Source organism: Orcinus orca, chromosome 12 (assembly GCF_937001465.1).
Source record: "Orcinus orca chromosome 12, mOrcOrc1.1, whole genome shotgun sequence".
Lineage (NCBI taxonomy): Eukaryota > Metazoa > Chordata > Mammalia > Artiodactyla > Delphinidae > Orcinus > Orcinus orca.
The window spans coordinates 7,451,253-7,467,990 of NC_064570.1; the positions used below are offsets into that span (position 1 = coordinate 7,451,253).

At 46.8% G+C, this 16,738-nt stretch overlaps 1 protein-coding gene across 2 annotated transcripts in view; it reads left to right on the top strand.

Moving 5' to 3' along the window:
• The first annotated feature begins 15,159 nt into the window (after nucleotides 1–15,159).
• Nucleotides 15,160–16,738, top strand: part of SLC22A2 (solute carrier family 22 member 2) — a 31,500-nt gene continuing 29,921 nt past the window's right edge. For both annotated transcript variants that reach the window (XM_004278877.1, XM_033403930.1), the window contains exon 1: nucleotides 15,160–15,570. In XM_004278877.1, coding sequence (XP_004278925.1) covers nucleotides 15,160–15,570 — 411 coding nt within the window. The remainder of the gene's footprint in view (nucleotides 15,571–16,738) is intronic.

Genomic DNA, 16,738 nt, shown 5'->3' on the forward strand with positions numbered 1-16,738 from the left:
TATTTCTCTGTTTTTTCACTTTGTTTAACTTACTGTGTTTGGGGTCTCCTTTTTGGAGGCTGCAGGTTTGTAGTTCCTGTTGTTTTTGGCCGCCAGAGGGTGAGTTTGGTTCAGTGGCTTATGTAGGCTTCCTGGTTGAGGGGACTGGTACCCATGTTCTGATGAGTGGGGTTGGATCTTGTTCTTCTTGTAGGCAGGGCCACATCTGGTGGTGTGTTTTGGGGTGTCTGTGAACTTAATATGACTTTAGGCAGCCTCTCTGGTAATGGGTGGGGTTGTGTTCCTGTCTTGCTAGTTCTTTGGCATGAGGCGTCCAGCACTGGAGATTGCCAGCTGTTGGGTGGAGCTGGGTCTTAGCGTTCAGACAGAGATCTCTGGGAGAGGTCTCACTGATTGATATTACATGGGGCTGGGAGGTCTCTGGTGGTCTAATGTGCTGGACTTGGCTCTCCCACCCCAGAGGTTCAGGCCTGACACCCGGCCAGAGCACCAAGACCCTGCCAGCCACACGGCTCAGAAGAAAAGGAAGAAAAGAAAAGAAAAGAAAAGGAAAAAAAAAAAACCTGAACAGTTAGAGCCACAAACCAAATGGTAAAAGCAAAACTGAACAGACAAAATCACACAAAGAAACATACACATACACACTCACAAAAAGGAAAAAAGTAAAATAAAATTTTAACATATATTAAAAAATAATAAAAATTTAAAAAAACAATAAAAAAATAAAAAGAGAAGAGAGCAACCAAACCAATAAACAAATCCACCAATGATAACAAGCACTAAAAACTAAACTAAGATAAACATAAAAACCAGAAACAAATCAGATGCAGAAAACAAACCCCCCAAGACAACAGTTGCCCCCAAAGTCCACTGCCTCAATTTGGGGAATATTCGTTGTCTATTCAGGTATTCCACAGATGCAGCATTCATCAAGTTGATTGTGGGGATTTAATCTTCTGCTCCTGAGGCTGCTGGAAGAGATTTCCCTTTCTCTTCTTTGTTCGCACAGATCCTGGGGTTCAGCTTTGGTTTTGGCCCCGCCTCTGCATGTAGGTTGCCCACAGGCATCTGTTCCCACCCAGACAGGAGGGGGTTAAAGCAGCAGCTGATTAGGGCTCTCTTGCTCACTCAGGCCAGGGAGAGGGAGGGCTACAGTAGTCATAATTGGAATGTGGGGCGAGCCTGCAGCGGCAGAGGCTGGCTTGACATTGCAACAGCCTGAGGCACACCATGTGCTCTCCCTGGGAAGCTGTCCCTGGATCTCGGGACCCTGGCAGTGGCGGGCTGCACAGGCTCCTGGGGAGGTGTGGGTAGTGACCTGTGCTTGCACACAGGATTCTTGGTTGCAGTGGTGGCAGCGTTAGCATTTCATGCCCATCTCTGTGATCTGATATGATAGCCGTGGTTCACGCCCATCTCTGAAGCTCATTTAGGTGGTGCTCTGAATCCCCCCTCCTTGCGCATCCTGAAACAATGGTCTCTTGCCTCTTCAGCAGCTCCAGACATTTTCCCGGACTCCCTCCCAGCTAGCTGTGGTGCACTAGCCCCCTCAGGCTGTGTTCACACAGCCAACCCCAGTCCTCTCCCTGGGATCCGACCTCTGAAGCCGGAGCCTCAGCTCCCAGCCCCCACCCGCCCCGGCAGGAGAGCAGACAAGCCTCTCGGGCTTGTGAGTGCTGGTCAGCACCGATCCTCTGTGTGGGAATCTCTCCACTTTGCCCTCTGTACCCCTGTTGCTGCGCTCTCCTCCGTGGCTCTGAAACTTCCCTCTCTGCCACCCGCAGTCTCCGCCCACGAAGGGGCTTCCTAGTGTGTGGAAACCTTTCCTCCTTCCCAGCTTCCTCCCAGAGGCGCAGGTCCTGTCCCTATTCTTTTGTCTCTGTTTTTTCTTTTGCCCTGCCCAGGTACGTGGGGGTTTTCTTGCCTTTTGGGATGTCTGAGTTCTTCTGTCAGCATTCAGTAGGTGTTCTGTAGGAGTTGTTCCACAAGTAGATGTAATTTTAAAAAATTTATTTATTTAATTTATTTTATTTTTGACTGCATTGGGTCTTTGTTGCTGCGAGCAGGCTTTCTCTAGTTGTGGAGAGCGGGGGCTACTCTTCGTTGTGGTGCATGGACCTCTCATTGCAGTGGCTTCTCTTGTTGCGGAGCACGGGCTCTAGGTGCACGGGCTTCAGTAGTTGTGGCACGCAGGCTCAGAAGTTGTGGCATGCGGGCTTAGTTGATCCATGGCATGTGGGATCTTCCCAGACCAGGGCTCAAAACCATGTCCCCTGCACTGGCAGGTGGATTCTTAACCGCTGCACCACTAGGGAAGCCCCAATATGTAGATGTATTTTTGATGTATTTGTGGGGAGGAAGGTGATCTCCACATCTTACTCTTCTGCCATCTTGAAGGTCCCTGACTCGTGATCTTTAGACCCTCCTTGGTCAGTGCTCTTTCTGCTATCCCATGCTGCCACATCCAGCATAGTGCTGTGCACGAAAAGGGACCAGGAGATAGTCCTTTCCTACTTGGACTTAATCACAGAAAGATTCAGTTCACAATGCAGAAGACGTAGTAATTCAGGGGAAAGAGATCAGTGGTATGTAGGGCCTCCATGCGCCCTGACCATGAAGCACTGACCCGATTATTTTCCACCCCCAGTTTTCAATCTGACTGTGATATCTCTGGCTCCTGCACAAAAGCCAACTCAAAATTCATCACCTGGTACGATGAGGACGTCTCCCAGTACGGAAACATATTTCCTCTTACCAACTGGCAGAGTGGTAGTGTAAGCAAGTAGAGGTGCTGAGCTCTCGGGTGGCGTCAGCAGCATTCCTGAGCCATCTCCCAGAGCTGCGGGCATTTCAACAACGAGCAATAAGCAGCACCTGCTGTGGCTGCTGGCACTGGCTGTCGGCAAGGATTTTCCCCATCAGATGCTCAGCAGTGCCGAGGGAGACTCGTGAATTTCGTCACTGGCACACTGACATAAATTGGAGTTGAGCTTGAATTTCACTGGCCGTTTTCTGGCTCGGGTGGTCTTTTCCAACCACAAGCTGCTAGACTTCAAAGACAACAGCTCTGCAGAGTCAGAATCCAAGCCAGGCCTGCCAGTGACCCCAAGCAACCTGTAATTAAGGGAGCATCTCACTAGCCAGGAAGGGCTGAGTCATGGTGGTACAGTCCCCAAGGAAGAACATTCTGGGGCCTGGTTTCACTCACCCTCTGCTGTCTCACTTATTTGTCAACATGGTGAATAAGAGGCTAAAAAATGGGACCACAGGGTTTCAAACTGGATTATCTGGTTTTTTCCTTAGGTGTCTGAATGTACTGACCAGAAGAAAAGATCCCAGATAAAACTGGATGTTTTCAAGAAGTGAACTTTAACTTTGCATATATTACAACCAATTATGAAATGAACAAAAGCTGTGTAAGGATTTGCTTACCGTTTGGCAAGCATATGGTCATCCAGTCACCAGCACCATGGAAAATGATCAAACACGCAATCCTCTGGGCTTGGCTCAAGGCATTTATTTTTTCACAGGTGAAGGAGATGGAGAGAGAAATAGGTACTTTCTTAAAAAGAGAATGTGAGCTTGGAAGGAACATGTTGGTTACTTAGAATCAGCTCAATGAGTATCATTGAAATTTCCCAAAAATCTTGGTTCTTAAGTGCATTGGGGACGACTCAAACAGTACAAGCTTGCCAAGCTGGAGTCAGTAGAAGCTACTTATTTTGAGGGTCTGAGCCCAGGCCTCTGTTGCAAGTAGGACTGAGCAGTCAACTAATACTAGCCTAGAGGTTTTATTGCAGTTTCTGTGAAAGAGCCCGAGAAGAGGCAGCAGGAGACTAGGGATGCTATTGCAGGGACTGTCTCTAACTAGCTGCGTAGCATAACATCATTTTCTCTCAGGGCCTCCACTTCTCATCTCTAAAAGAAAGGAGGTGGACCAGTAGTTCTCATCTGGGGACATTTAGCAACGTCGGGGACATTTGGTCATGACTTGGAGTGGGAGGGGTGCTACTGGCATCTAGGGAGTAGAGACCAGAGATGCTGCTATGTGAGAAACCTGGTTTCCATTAGATCGGACTGGATTTCCAACAAGGCGATATGTAGCTCAAACATCTTATGGGTCTATAAATAGTTCACTATATTTCTTCCATTCCAGATCCCTTGTTTTTAAGTTGTCCCAGATTATTTATCTTCAATATAAGTAATAATTTTCATATGTTACCAAAAATATGCAGATAAGTAGCACTTTTTTAATGCTTAAAAAAAGCAACAATAGAATAAAGGCTCCCAAGTCATTGGGAACAGCCTCCTAATCAATATTTACAATGGCAGTTGACAATGATTCCACATCTTTCCAGGGTATCGTCTATGTCCCAGCAGTAAAATTAATCTTTTGAGCAGCTACCTTAATAGCTGTTTGGATGCTGTTTGCTGAATAAATGATTCATCAAATAATGTCTCTGGTGTTGAAAGAAACATGAAGCTTGGGAAAGTCCTAAACTGTGGGAACCAGCGAGGCAAGGACTTCAGCATATGACTGTCATTGTTGGGCCCACGCACAGATTTTTAAAATAAAATAAAGCCAAAAACCTTTTCCCTACAAAATCATTTTTTCCAATAGAGCCTTTGTTTAGAAGGACACGCATTTCTTCACAGACTCCCAACCTTTCCTAAAGCCTGAGTCAGATGCACCCTCCTTGGTGTTTCTATAGAATCCCATGTAGCATTGAAATTCTTGTATTTTATTATAAATGTTTCATCTGTCTCTCTGGCCCTCTGGACTCTAGGTTCCCTGAAGAAAAGGCCTGTGCCTTGCTCATTTGTCATCCTCATCACCTAGCTACAGGAGGTATACAGTAGACACATCATAAATATTAGTTGACACTGGCCAACATGGCAGACTTAGTAGATCTCCTCTGTGATGCTCCTACACAGGGATATGCTGGATAGCACCATTGCCGGTTAGAGAGCCAAGCTCCAAAGCAAGAAAGGGATCTCCCTAGAGGCTAGAGTCATAGAAGGAACTCAGAATCAGAGAGGTGGTCCTTGAGATTCAGCATGAGTTGAGTCCACGGAATGCCATAAACCCCTTGGTGCTGGGGTTTAATGCTAAGGAAGAACAGAAGTCATGGATACAAGCCTGGAGGTGATGAGCAGCTGAAACTGAGCTCCCCAAATAAAGCTAAGGGTTGGAGAAAATTCACTCCCAGAAACACAAAAATAAGGAAATCTAAAAAATATTTTTAAATGAGTAGAGTTTTACAGTTTTAAAGGTTTTAAAAGTATGGAAAGGAAGTATTTGATTGTGTGGTGCAAGAATACAGAATTACATTAAAAAAACCAAGAAGATTGAAAAGCCGCCAGATAGAAATTCAGCCATTTAACTAAAATGCCTCAGACAAATTAAACTGCAGGGTAGGCACAGCAGAGGAGAAACGCATCTGGGAACATAACAGAGACCTCAACACAGAGAAATAAAGAGATGGAAAATGTAGGCAAAAGTTAAAAGAGGGCTTCCCTGGTGGCGCAGTGGTTGAGAGTCCGCCTGCCGATGCGGGGGACGCGGGTTCGTGCCCCGGTCTGGGAGGATCCCACATGCCGTGGAGCGGCTGGGCCCGTGAGCCATGGCCGCTGAGCCTGCGCGTCCGGAGCCTGTGCTCCGCAGCGGGAGAGGCCACAGCGGTGGGAGGCCCGCGTACCGCAAAAAAAAAAAAAAAGTTAAAAGAAATGGAGGAAAGAATGAAAAACTCCAACTTATTTATGAAGAGTCCCCTTGACAGACAGCCGAGAGAATGGAGCAGAAATATATTTGAAGGAAAACTAGAGAATCTTCTTGAATAAGAACTCCTACGAGACTTCTCCCCTCACGTTGGTGGAGCTGTTGTTCTCTGACCGGGTAAGTCTGCTTGCTGATGGCATTACTACAGTCTCAGAGACCTAGCCTAGGAGATTCTGGAAGAGAGGGGCCTACAGGGCAAATTCTCCCTGCTCCGAGACCACACCCCCAAACGTGATGTCATGTCTTATCATTCCCTGGGACTGTTCCCATCATGCTGTTATGTCTCCGACCAAGCACCCATGTAACATTAAAAGGTGTGGTTTGGTTTCTTTGCAGAGAATAGTTAAAGCTTCTTCAGACACATGACTAGCTTGTGAGAGACGGAACAGATACACAGTAGTGGCCGGACTGTATAAAGACAGAACTTCTTCAGCCGTCAGTTCAGGGAGCCAAATAACAGCCTGCAGCAGCTGAACCAAAACAACCAGAACTTGATTAATAACCGATGGCATCTCTGTTTAGGACCCACGACAGAAAATGAAATCTGCAGCCCTAACCGATCACACGGTCGCCCTGCTTCTGGTCAGCTGCCTCCAGCTTCCCCGTGCCCGCAGCCTCCATCAGGGCATGCCTGGAGCTGTGCCTTTCTCCACTAAGAAGGCTTCCCACTCCTCTGCCTGCCCTTGAGTCTCTGCCAAAAGCAAGGGGCTGACTCCCTTGGTACAGCGAGCTCTGAATAGAGAGCCGTTTTTTGTCCTCCATTGCATGGTTTTTGGTCATCTCCACACTTGCTCATTTTAGCTTTTAGCACAGATGAATTTTTTCCTTTAAAAATGAATTATTTCACCCTCTAAAATTAATATGAAGAAAAGAGGTAAATTCTTCAATTTAATTCTCGGTTATACATGATTTTCTTCACGCTGTGTTCCTTTCCTGCGTGCTCTGGGTAAATGAATATGGCTTGTAGGTCCCCCAATTTACTTCCAGTCCTATGAAAACCACGACCTTAAGCTGTCTGTTCTTTCTATTCCTGAATCAAAGGAACCTAAATTCTGAGACTCGATCTTGAGGAAATCTCAAATATAAACGACACTTTGATCACTTGCCATCATCTTTCATTTCAACCAGAAGTCGACAAGCCTTTCCTTCATCTTCTACTTGAAGTTGTCTTTCTTGGGAAGATGAAGAATTTCTAGAGGAATTCATTCTGTTGGAGATGTACTTGATAACTTTTCTCTTAATAAATGAGGGTCGTAACCCAAAGAGATGAAAAGGACATAGATAGTAGTTGATCCAGGAACCATACACCTCACACAGCCCAGCTTGGCTCTACCTGTATTAATGTGGAAGGTTGAGAGAAAGAGGGGAGAGTTTATATGTGTTTACGCTGTGGTGGTAGATCTGTAGCATACTAAGTGTTATGAGGGTCTTTGTGCATGACACAGAAGACTTTGGATTTACAGCTAGCAAATCACTAAGTCCTTAAATTATGATGTTTAAAGGTCCCTAGAGATTTAGTCTGTTCCCTTCTATTTATGGATGGGGAAATTTAGGTGGTGTCAGCCTTACCCCTCCAATATAGAATTTCTCATCGTCATTTCACCTAACGAATTTAGAGTGTATTAAAGATTGATGCCTAGATTACTTCATGAGATTAAAAAAATCATTATGAACCAATAGATTTTTAAAATACACATGTGTTTCAATGCATTGCAGTTACAATTCTTGTTGGTGCCCCGATTGTCATGTTGTAGGTCAAAGGGAGCATCTTTACAGGGTTCCTTTGCCCTTTCGGCATGACCAGTACTCTCTTATTTTCTGACCTGACAGGATGTCCCAGCTCATCATGTTGATTTACTCCCCCGATCTGGAATCAGCAGTTTTTCCAAGGAGATGTCCCTCCCTTTCATCTGCTGCACCCCTGCTCTGAGCTGAAGTGACAAGAAAGTTAAGACGTCCTGGGCCTGTCCTCTCTAAACAGAGTTCTTTGAACCTCAGGCACAACAAAGCTTACGGCTTTGCTGTGAATTAAAATCTCTGTTTCTGACACTTTTTTTTAAAAAGTCAGCTTGGGATTAATTGACATCAGCATTATTTATTCCCTTCGACTCTGGCACATATACCTGTGTGGAAATCCCCACCTCGTAAGCATATGAGAGGATTACAGGCAGTGTTACCCTCAGCGCTCTGGATAAGTGGTCTTAAGAAATAATAACTCGGGGGCTTCCCTAGTGGCACAATGGTTGGGAATCCACCTGCCAATGCAGGGGACACAGGTTTGATCCCTGGTCTGGGAAGATCCCACATGCCACAGAGCAACTAAGCCCGCGAGCCACAACTACTGAAGCCCGTGCACCTAGAGCCCGCGCTCAGCAACAAGAGAGGCCACAGCAATGAGAAGCCTGCACACCACAACAAAGAGTATCTCCCACTCGCTGCAACTAGAGAAAGCCCACGCACAGCAACGAAGACCCAATGCAACTGAAAAAAAAAGAAGAAAAACAAATAATAAGTCAGTTGAGGAGGAAATTGATCACTAATCCAAACTGCAAAAAAAAAAAGCTGAGAATTATGGAAATGAAAATTCTTAAAGATTTTTCTCTTCTCGTTCTCCAGTGGCACCCATGTAACATTAAAAGGTATGCCTTCTAGCCAGACCAGGTTCACTATCCCTTTGAAGAAAGCAGTCCAATCAAGTTGACTCGCTCCTGGGTCTTGGTTAAATGTCCATGAAAGTTCGATTGTATTGGGTTGGCCAAAAGGTTTGTTTGTTTGTTTCCATAAGATGGGTCTAGTAGCACTCGGTTGTCTTTAAGTTCATTCAAAACAATTTTGTTAGATAGTATGTGACAGCTGTCATATCAGCGTGCATTTAAAAAAAGACATCAAAACTGGTGAATTTTTGTATAGCCATTTTAATATTGAAGATGGAAGAAAAAAAGCAACATTTTGGGCATATTATGCTTTTTTATTTCAAGAAAGGCAAAAATGCAACCAAAATGCAAAAAAAAGATTTGTGCAGTGTATGAAGAAGGTGCTGTGACTGATCAAATGTGTCAAAAGTGATTTGCGAAGTTTTGTGCAGGAGATTTCTCACTGGACGATGCTCCACGGTTCGGTAGACCAGTTGATCACAATCAAATCGAGACATTACTTGAGAACAATCAACGTTATACCACGAGGGATATAGCCGACAGACTCAAAATGTCCAAATGAAGAGCTGAAAATCATCTGCACCAGCTTGGTTATGTTCATCGCTTTGATGTTTGGGTTCCACATAAATTAAGCGAAAAAAACCTTCTTGACCATATTTCTGCATGCGATTCAATGTAATGAAAAGCCTCTGTTTTTAAAACAAATTGTGATGGACGATGAGAAGCAGATACTGTACAATAGTGTGAAATGGAAGAGATGGTGGGGCGAGTGAAATGAACCACCACCAGCCACACCAAAGGCCGGTCTTCATCCAAAGAAGGTGAAGTTGTATATATGGTGGGATTAGGAGTCCTCTATTATGAGCTCCTTCTGGAAAACCAAGCAATTAATTCCAACAAGCACTGCTCCCAGTTAGACCAACTGAAAGCAGGACTCGAAGAAAAGTGTCCAGAATGAGTCAACAGAAAACGCATAATCTTCCATCAGGATAACACAAGACCACATGTTTCTTTGACGACCAGGCAAAAACTGTTACAGCTTGGCTGGGGACTTCTGATTTATCTGCCATTTTCACCAAACACTGCACCTTAGGATTTCCATTTATTTAGGTCTTTACAAAATCCTCTTAATGGAAAAAATTTCAATTCCCTGGAAGACTATAAAAGGCACCTGGAACAGTTCTTTGTTCAAAAAGATAAAAAGTGTTAGGAAGATGGGATTATGAAGTTGCCTGAAAAATGGCTGAAGGTAGTGGAACAAAAGGGTGAATACATTGTTCAATAACGTCTTGGTGAAAATGAAAAATGTGCCTTTTATTTTTACTGAAAAACTGAAGGCACTTTTTGGCCAACCCAATATTTGGACATTAATACGGAGTTTGCTTTGGCAAACAAAACCACATAAAAGTCGAGCTACCAGATTAGAGAGCTCGGGGCCTGTCCGAGCTGCAGTCTAACCCCGACTCAGAAACCAAAGGCCAAAACCAAATTCTCTGCACTATTTACATAGGAAATAGCAGTCTTTAAAGACAAGTGGTGTCTGTGAAGAAGGAAACTGTAGTTGTTAACTGCCTGAGTGTTTTAGACATTACTTTTCCCTGAAGCTTTCCAAATGAAACCTGTGAAGTCAGCCAGGCTGCCTTGTGGTTTGGTATCAGGCACATGTCTTGTATTTTAACATGCAGCGGTCAGGCCTTTTGGGGCCCCCAGAGCTGCCGAGAGCTGAGCTAAGAGGAGAGAGGAGGTGCTACAGGAAGGAGGGACCCCCAAAACCTCAGTCACCCCCCTCGTTCCTGCCCCTTCTAAGAAGCCACCTTGATGTCATGGCCAGTCTAACTCCACCTTCCTGGCTTAAAGGGAATAAGAACAGGACCACCATTTTGTGGGGAAAGCAGAACCAATAAGGGTAAACAAGATAAGAGATTTCATCGATGAAGGAAGCCCAGGGAGAGCCGATCAGCCCTTCCTCCGCGGGATGGTAACTGCAGCACGTTGACAGAGGAGCTGCCTGTCTGCTGGTGTCGGCCCACCCCGGCTTGAGAGGGTAGCATCCAGCTCTCCAGCACCCAGGGGAACCCCACCTGGAGTGGTGCTCTGGGACCCGGACTCTGCAAGTTAAGGGGAAACCAGAGCACACATCAGGATCGTCCCTGGTGGTGAGGAGAATAGAACACCTGTCACCTGCGGAGCAGGGGATGTTTACTCTGGAAAGAGAAGATTCTGAGGTCAAAGAAAGCCATCTTCCAATACAAGAATTTCTGTGTAAGAAGGTTTTAACCTAACCTATCTGACCCCAAAAGAAAGAATAATGTCCAAGTGCGTGGAAGATTCTGGAAGCCGACTCCTGATGCGTGATGAGGAAGATCTTTCCAGCAATCGGTAATGCCTAACAGCGGAGTGGGCTCACCTGCACAGGACGTGTGTGTGAAACCATGTGGGACAGATGTTTCTGAGATATCAAAGTGTCAGTTCTGATGTCCTCTGAGGTCCCTCTATCCAGAGGTTCTACAAGTTCATGATTCTGGGTCAAAGCAGATCTCCTGCCGCTGTGGCCAATATACGCAGGTGGGCAGCAGGGCAGTGAGGAGGACCGAGGCCAGTGCAGGATGGGGCGGGGAGAGCGAGGAGGGAGAAGGCGGAAGGGAGGGGGTTAAGGAATGTCTTGTGGGTGAGGCTGGCAGCAGGGAGCCACGGCACTGGGGGTCCTGAGCGTTCCCGCTCGTCAGCTCTCTGACTCGAGTATAGACAACAGCTTACAAGTTAGGAGCCAGCCCAGCTCACGGATGCTCTAGGGCAAGGCTGGGCGCACTCTGGTTGTGTGGACTCTCCCTTCCTGATCCGCCCGGTCTGCTGCCATTACCCCTGTGACTTGCCTGGAGAACACACAGCCCTCCCCACCTTGAGACAACCTGCTTCCAGTCATCCTGGTCTCAGGTGGGCTCCAGCTTTCCTACGTACGGGGCGCCACTGACCGGAGGCCACATCGTACTTTTTCTCTAAGTCATGTGTCTACCGCCTAAACGCTAGCTTGTTCCCGGGTGGGACTCACAGTTCTAGCTGCCCACCTGTCCTCTGGTGGGGAGAGCTCAGAAGTCAGCCTGGGCACAACTGGCCTTCCTTGGTGCTTCCAGAACATGGCATCTGGGGACAATATTTATTTACATTACAAAAGAACCTGATCAAAGATTGAGAAATACTTCCAACACTCATTACAATGAATCATCCGATTATATGGATGAAGTGATCGTTCAGCATTGGATCAGATTAGCCTCTCGCCACACTCCTGAGTGTGTAAGCAGCCCCACAAAGGAAGTGGTCGGTGCACAGGAGACCAGACTCAGGTTGTAAGCCTGGAGGTTCCCCTCCGCTCCATCCCCTCCCTCTCTGGGGTTTTTCACTCGCCGCCTGTGCGGCTTTGCTGTAGGGTCTGTCACCTCAGGAGGATGGGTTTTATTGTGGCCGTGCTGTGGGCTTTGCTCCTGTGCTGGTATTTCAATGCAAAAGTGTCAAATGACCAGGCAACCGATTGCCGTAAGTGATCTGAGGTCTTGCCTTCTCCTTATCTGATCATTTACTGTAAGTAATTCACGGTGAGTTTCAACATCACTTCTCCCTGGCAAACGACACTCTTCTTGCCCCTCACCTGGTGCTCTCTTGCTGATGGCATTGAAGATCTGGTGTCTTGAAGTGGACCGTTTCAACGAGTCAAATCCAGGGTGCAGGTGTTTATACAATTTCCTAGTAAGGGGCAGTGAGGACCACCTGGGTCCCTGGAATAGGTGTTTTAGGACCTGGGTCACTTTTTAACTCGCCTCGTCCCACATCACTTCTGGCCAATGCCAGAAGGCAGGGGAGGTGTGGGGACACCCCTGCCTCAGGTCTGACTCATCCTTAGCTGGCTGGCTGACACTGAGGAAGTCCCTAAACCACTCTGACCCTCAAGTGTCCTCTTCTGTAAATAGGGGCACTCACACCTGCCCCATGGGGATGGTCTCTGGATTACAGGAGAGACACGGCTCCTCCAAGGCTCCTTGGAGCAGAATACATGCTCAGCAGACGTGAGTCTCCTTCTTTCCTCCCTTCCTCCCTGTCACGGTCTCTGCCACCTGCCGGTCCTCCTCTGGTTCCTGCCATAGGCACCTGGGATCAGAGAAGAGGCTGGAGGTGGAGGTCAGGGAGTAAGACCGAAGCCCCAGCTGGCCATGCTGGACTCCTGGAAGGAACCATAGACAGCCCCAGTCTCCCCACATCAGCCACAGCAATGCACAGACCTCTATTGTGTGATGGGGTGTCACCTCGGGCAGTCAGGAGTCTTCTTCTGGTAGTTCTGGAGGCAAGAACTAGGCCATTAGGTTGAGAGCATGTGGACAGGCATATAGAAGATGAATCTGTCCATCAACAGGGAATGTCGGGCAGTGAAGCTGGCAGCCTCCAAGGTCCAGTGGCTGTGCGTTGAGGATCCTGTCGAGGGATCTACACATTTGACAGAGGTGGGATGAGGTGATACCTGGTCCTGCCGATTGTTTCCAACTGGGGAATAATGTCCAGGGTGCTCAGCAGCCTTGTTCAGAGGACAAAATCACACTGTGGAATCGCAGACAGCAACTCTTAAGGCAGTGTCTCGTCTTACGGAGCTATGGGATTATTTTAAGAGACAATGTGATTTGGGGCTAACAAGAGACTGATAAAAAAGAAAAAACCTTAAGAAAAGAGGAACGAGACATCCATCAGGGTCACTGAAAAGCTTCAGCTTATCCCTGGGACTCTCGAGAGAGCAGGCTTTCGTTGGGACTTTTAGTGGTATTTTGTTGGGACCACTGGTATTTCTGCCTTGCTGCTTCTCCATCACCCAGTGTGGGTTGTGAGCAGGAAAACTGCCCACTGTGTCACTCTCTGGGCCCAGAGGTCCCCGCCCAGTCTTCCTTGTCTCCACTCTTCAGTGTGTCCTGGCAATTGTCTTATATACAGTATGCTGGGGTTTTAGTTGTGCTCAGCGGGAAGAAAAAGGAGAAGGCCATCTATTCCATTTTCCTGGAAATGGAAGTTAGAGGTATGTTTCTCTTGCTTGATATCACCATATCTTTTTGCTGGTTGGCATTATTTATCTGTCCTTTATGTTATTAATGATTTTTCATCTTTATTTGAAAAATCTCTCTGCCTCTAGAGAGCTCCAGAGCAAAGAACTGGAACTCGTCTTCAGATTCAGGGAACCGGCCGTGGCCTCATCTCTCTGGAAATCCTTCCTGTTACCTGTTACCCAAGATGGCTGTGGGACGAGCCACAGCTTTCAGGGGCTGGCATTTTTAGTCTGTGACAGTTTATTATCTCAGAAGCCAAGACCCCTGCTCACCACGGCCCACCCTTGGCCTTGGCCAGTCCCGGTACAGTCAGCAATTTAATCCAGTTCTCATTTATTTTGTTTTGTTTTAGCCCACTGAATAGTCAGCAGGTAGAATTGCATGCATGACTCTGTGCCAGAAATACTCCCCCAGTTCCTGGTTCTATAGAATCTGAACCCATGAACTCAAACTGGGGCTGGGGGGCAGCAGGAGTCCCCCCATGCTGCTACCACCAAGCAGAGAACCTCCAGGAGCCTGACAGAGCCCAGAAGAGGTTGACAAGGTCCCCAGAGGCACCCTGGTTCTTGCTTTTTTAAGAAAACAAAGTTTGCAGCTGCAATGGGGAGGAAGACTTCTGTGGGTCACTACTTTTCAACCCATGCTGTTCTACCCACAGGAAAACAGACCCCAACGGAAAAAAAGAAGAAAACAGGATTAAATTTCTGGTATTTTAATATGCAGATATATCAGCAGGCCACCTTCCTGATGTGACAGCTGCCCACCGCAGTGAGGATCCTTTCCCCACCAGGAAAGATGTTTGCCTGTTTCCCTTGTGTTTGGACGCAGCCAATACCATCCTAAAGAGCCCCTCCACCCCTGACCACAGGCAGAAATGACTAAGACCAAAAAACAGCAGAATGAGACCACTCCTGCCTGCATTACACTTGACCTACATGTGTGGAGAACATTTTATTCTTGCCTCACAAACAGGTCAAGGGGTTCCAGGGTTCAAAGGCAAGAATGCCAAATTGTCATTCTTTAAAGAGCAGGATTATAAAATCCTGGAAAAATCAAAACAAACAGCCCCAGCACGTACCCCGCGTGCCCTGGCCGCTGTTTGTAGAAAAAGCACAACGATAGAATTTGCAAACCATCTTGAATCCAGACAAGAGCTCTGACCGGGAGACCACGATTCGCATCGTACTCAGCAAGCAAGGCCAATATTGTGTGCGTTTCCCCGCAACACCTTAGCTAAAAGGTTGGCTGTGTGAGTGAGATATGAATATATTCATTTCCTGGACACTCAGTTTACTACAGAAGATCAACAGGGCTGTGATATGTGAAAGTGCTCGGATTTCTCCCCATGTGGTACAGAGGAAGGGTTGTTTGTGGGGCCAGCATGAGGTAGGGACCCCCTCACTGGAGGGATGCTACAATAAATACAGCATCTTGCCCTGTGACTTGCTCGGGGAATTTCGGAGTGGACGGGGAAGTGCATGGCTGGGAGTTGGTCTGACCAGTTAAGGTCTGGACCAAAGGCTGGTCACTTTCTAAAATAAACTCACCCTTTGACTTTTGGTCGGGGTTGTGCTGAGCTGGGCCCAACCTTGCTCAGTGGCGTCTGAGCAGCGCAGGAGACAGCACTGGGACTTCTCTCCCCAGAATAATGCCGACGATGGACGACATCCTAGAACACATAGGGGAATTCAACTTTTTCCAGAAACAAACATTTCTCTTCCTCGCTCTGCTCTCTGCCGCCTTCACCCCCATCTACGTGGGCATCGTCTTCCTGGCCTTCACCCCGGACCACCGCTGCCGGAGCCCCGGGGTGCCCGAGCTGAGCCGTCGATGCGGCTGGAGCCTGGCCGAGGAGCTCAACTACACGGTGCCGGGCCCCGGGCCCGAGGGCCAGGCCTTCCCCCGCCAGTGCCGCCGCTATGAGGTGGACTGGAACCAGAGCGCCCTCGGCTGCGTGGACCCGCTGGCCGGCCTGGCCGCCAACAGCAGCCTCCTGCCTCTGGGCCCCTGTCGGCACGGCTGGGTGTACGACACGCCCGGCTCCTCCATCGTGACCGAGGTAGGCGATCGTGGGACTTAGGAGGGATGGAGAAAGCAGAGAGCACAGTTTTTCTTAAGGATGAACCCAGGGAGGGCCAGGTGTGCTCTTTGGACTCAAAGTATCTTATAAAAAATAAACAAACAAACAAATGAATTAATTACATAAAATAAAATCCTAGTTTTCAAGAAAACATACAGTCTCTTATTTGTCTGGAGTTTGAGCACGTGAGTTTAAGCTTCAAATTCTGACAATAATGATTGTAGTGTATGCAAGTCTCAGCGGTAAGAAGCAAGCAAAAACATCAGAATTCCTGGGAATTATGCCAGGAAAGGGAACATTTTCACGCCTCCTCTTTTTCTGGAGGCCCTGACTTCCGCTCCACTCTGCCATGGTACAGATGGACACCCGACACCTCATGGAACTCACCTGAACGGGTGCCTTACTGTGATACAGTGTACTTTTCTCTCGATGGTTAATTGTTTTCGCTTCAATTTGCTGGAAGTATCCGTATCAAACCATCTGGGGTTGGAGCTTATGCTATGGTACTATTATTTTATTAAAAACTACACTTGGCATTAACATCTAATCATGAGGCCTCTTTTCAATAGATAGAAAGAAAAAATAGAGACTTGCTGTTTTAAAATGTTTTATCGGAATATAGTTGATCTACAATGTTGTGTGAGTTTCAGATGTACAGCAAAGTGAATCAGTTATACATATACATATATCCACTCTTTTTTACATTCATTCTTTTCCCATATAGGCCATTATTACAGAGTATTGAGTAGCGTTCCCTGTGCTATACAGTAGGTCCTTATTAGTTGTCTATTTTATGTATAGTAGTGAGACTTGCTTTTATTGGAGACAAAGCAAAATGGGGGGATAAAATTATTCTGCAAATACAAAGAGAGCCAGGTGCCTGGCTTAACTTGAAAGGACTGCTTGGATGACGTGAAGATATTTTGTACAGGCGTTATGGTAGAAGAGCCATTTGAAGGATCTAAAATGGTCTGATAGTTACATGAAATGTGGAGGAGTGAAGATTTAACACCATAAAACTTTTTTTTTCCTTCTACACTGATTCTTTATTTCCAGCCTCCATTGGCTTAGCATGTCTGTGATTTTTGATTAAACAAAATCATTAAAAAGTAGAAATAATGTTTAACCAAGTATCTGGGCATCCTGT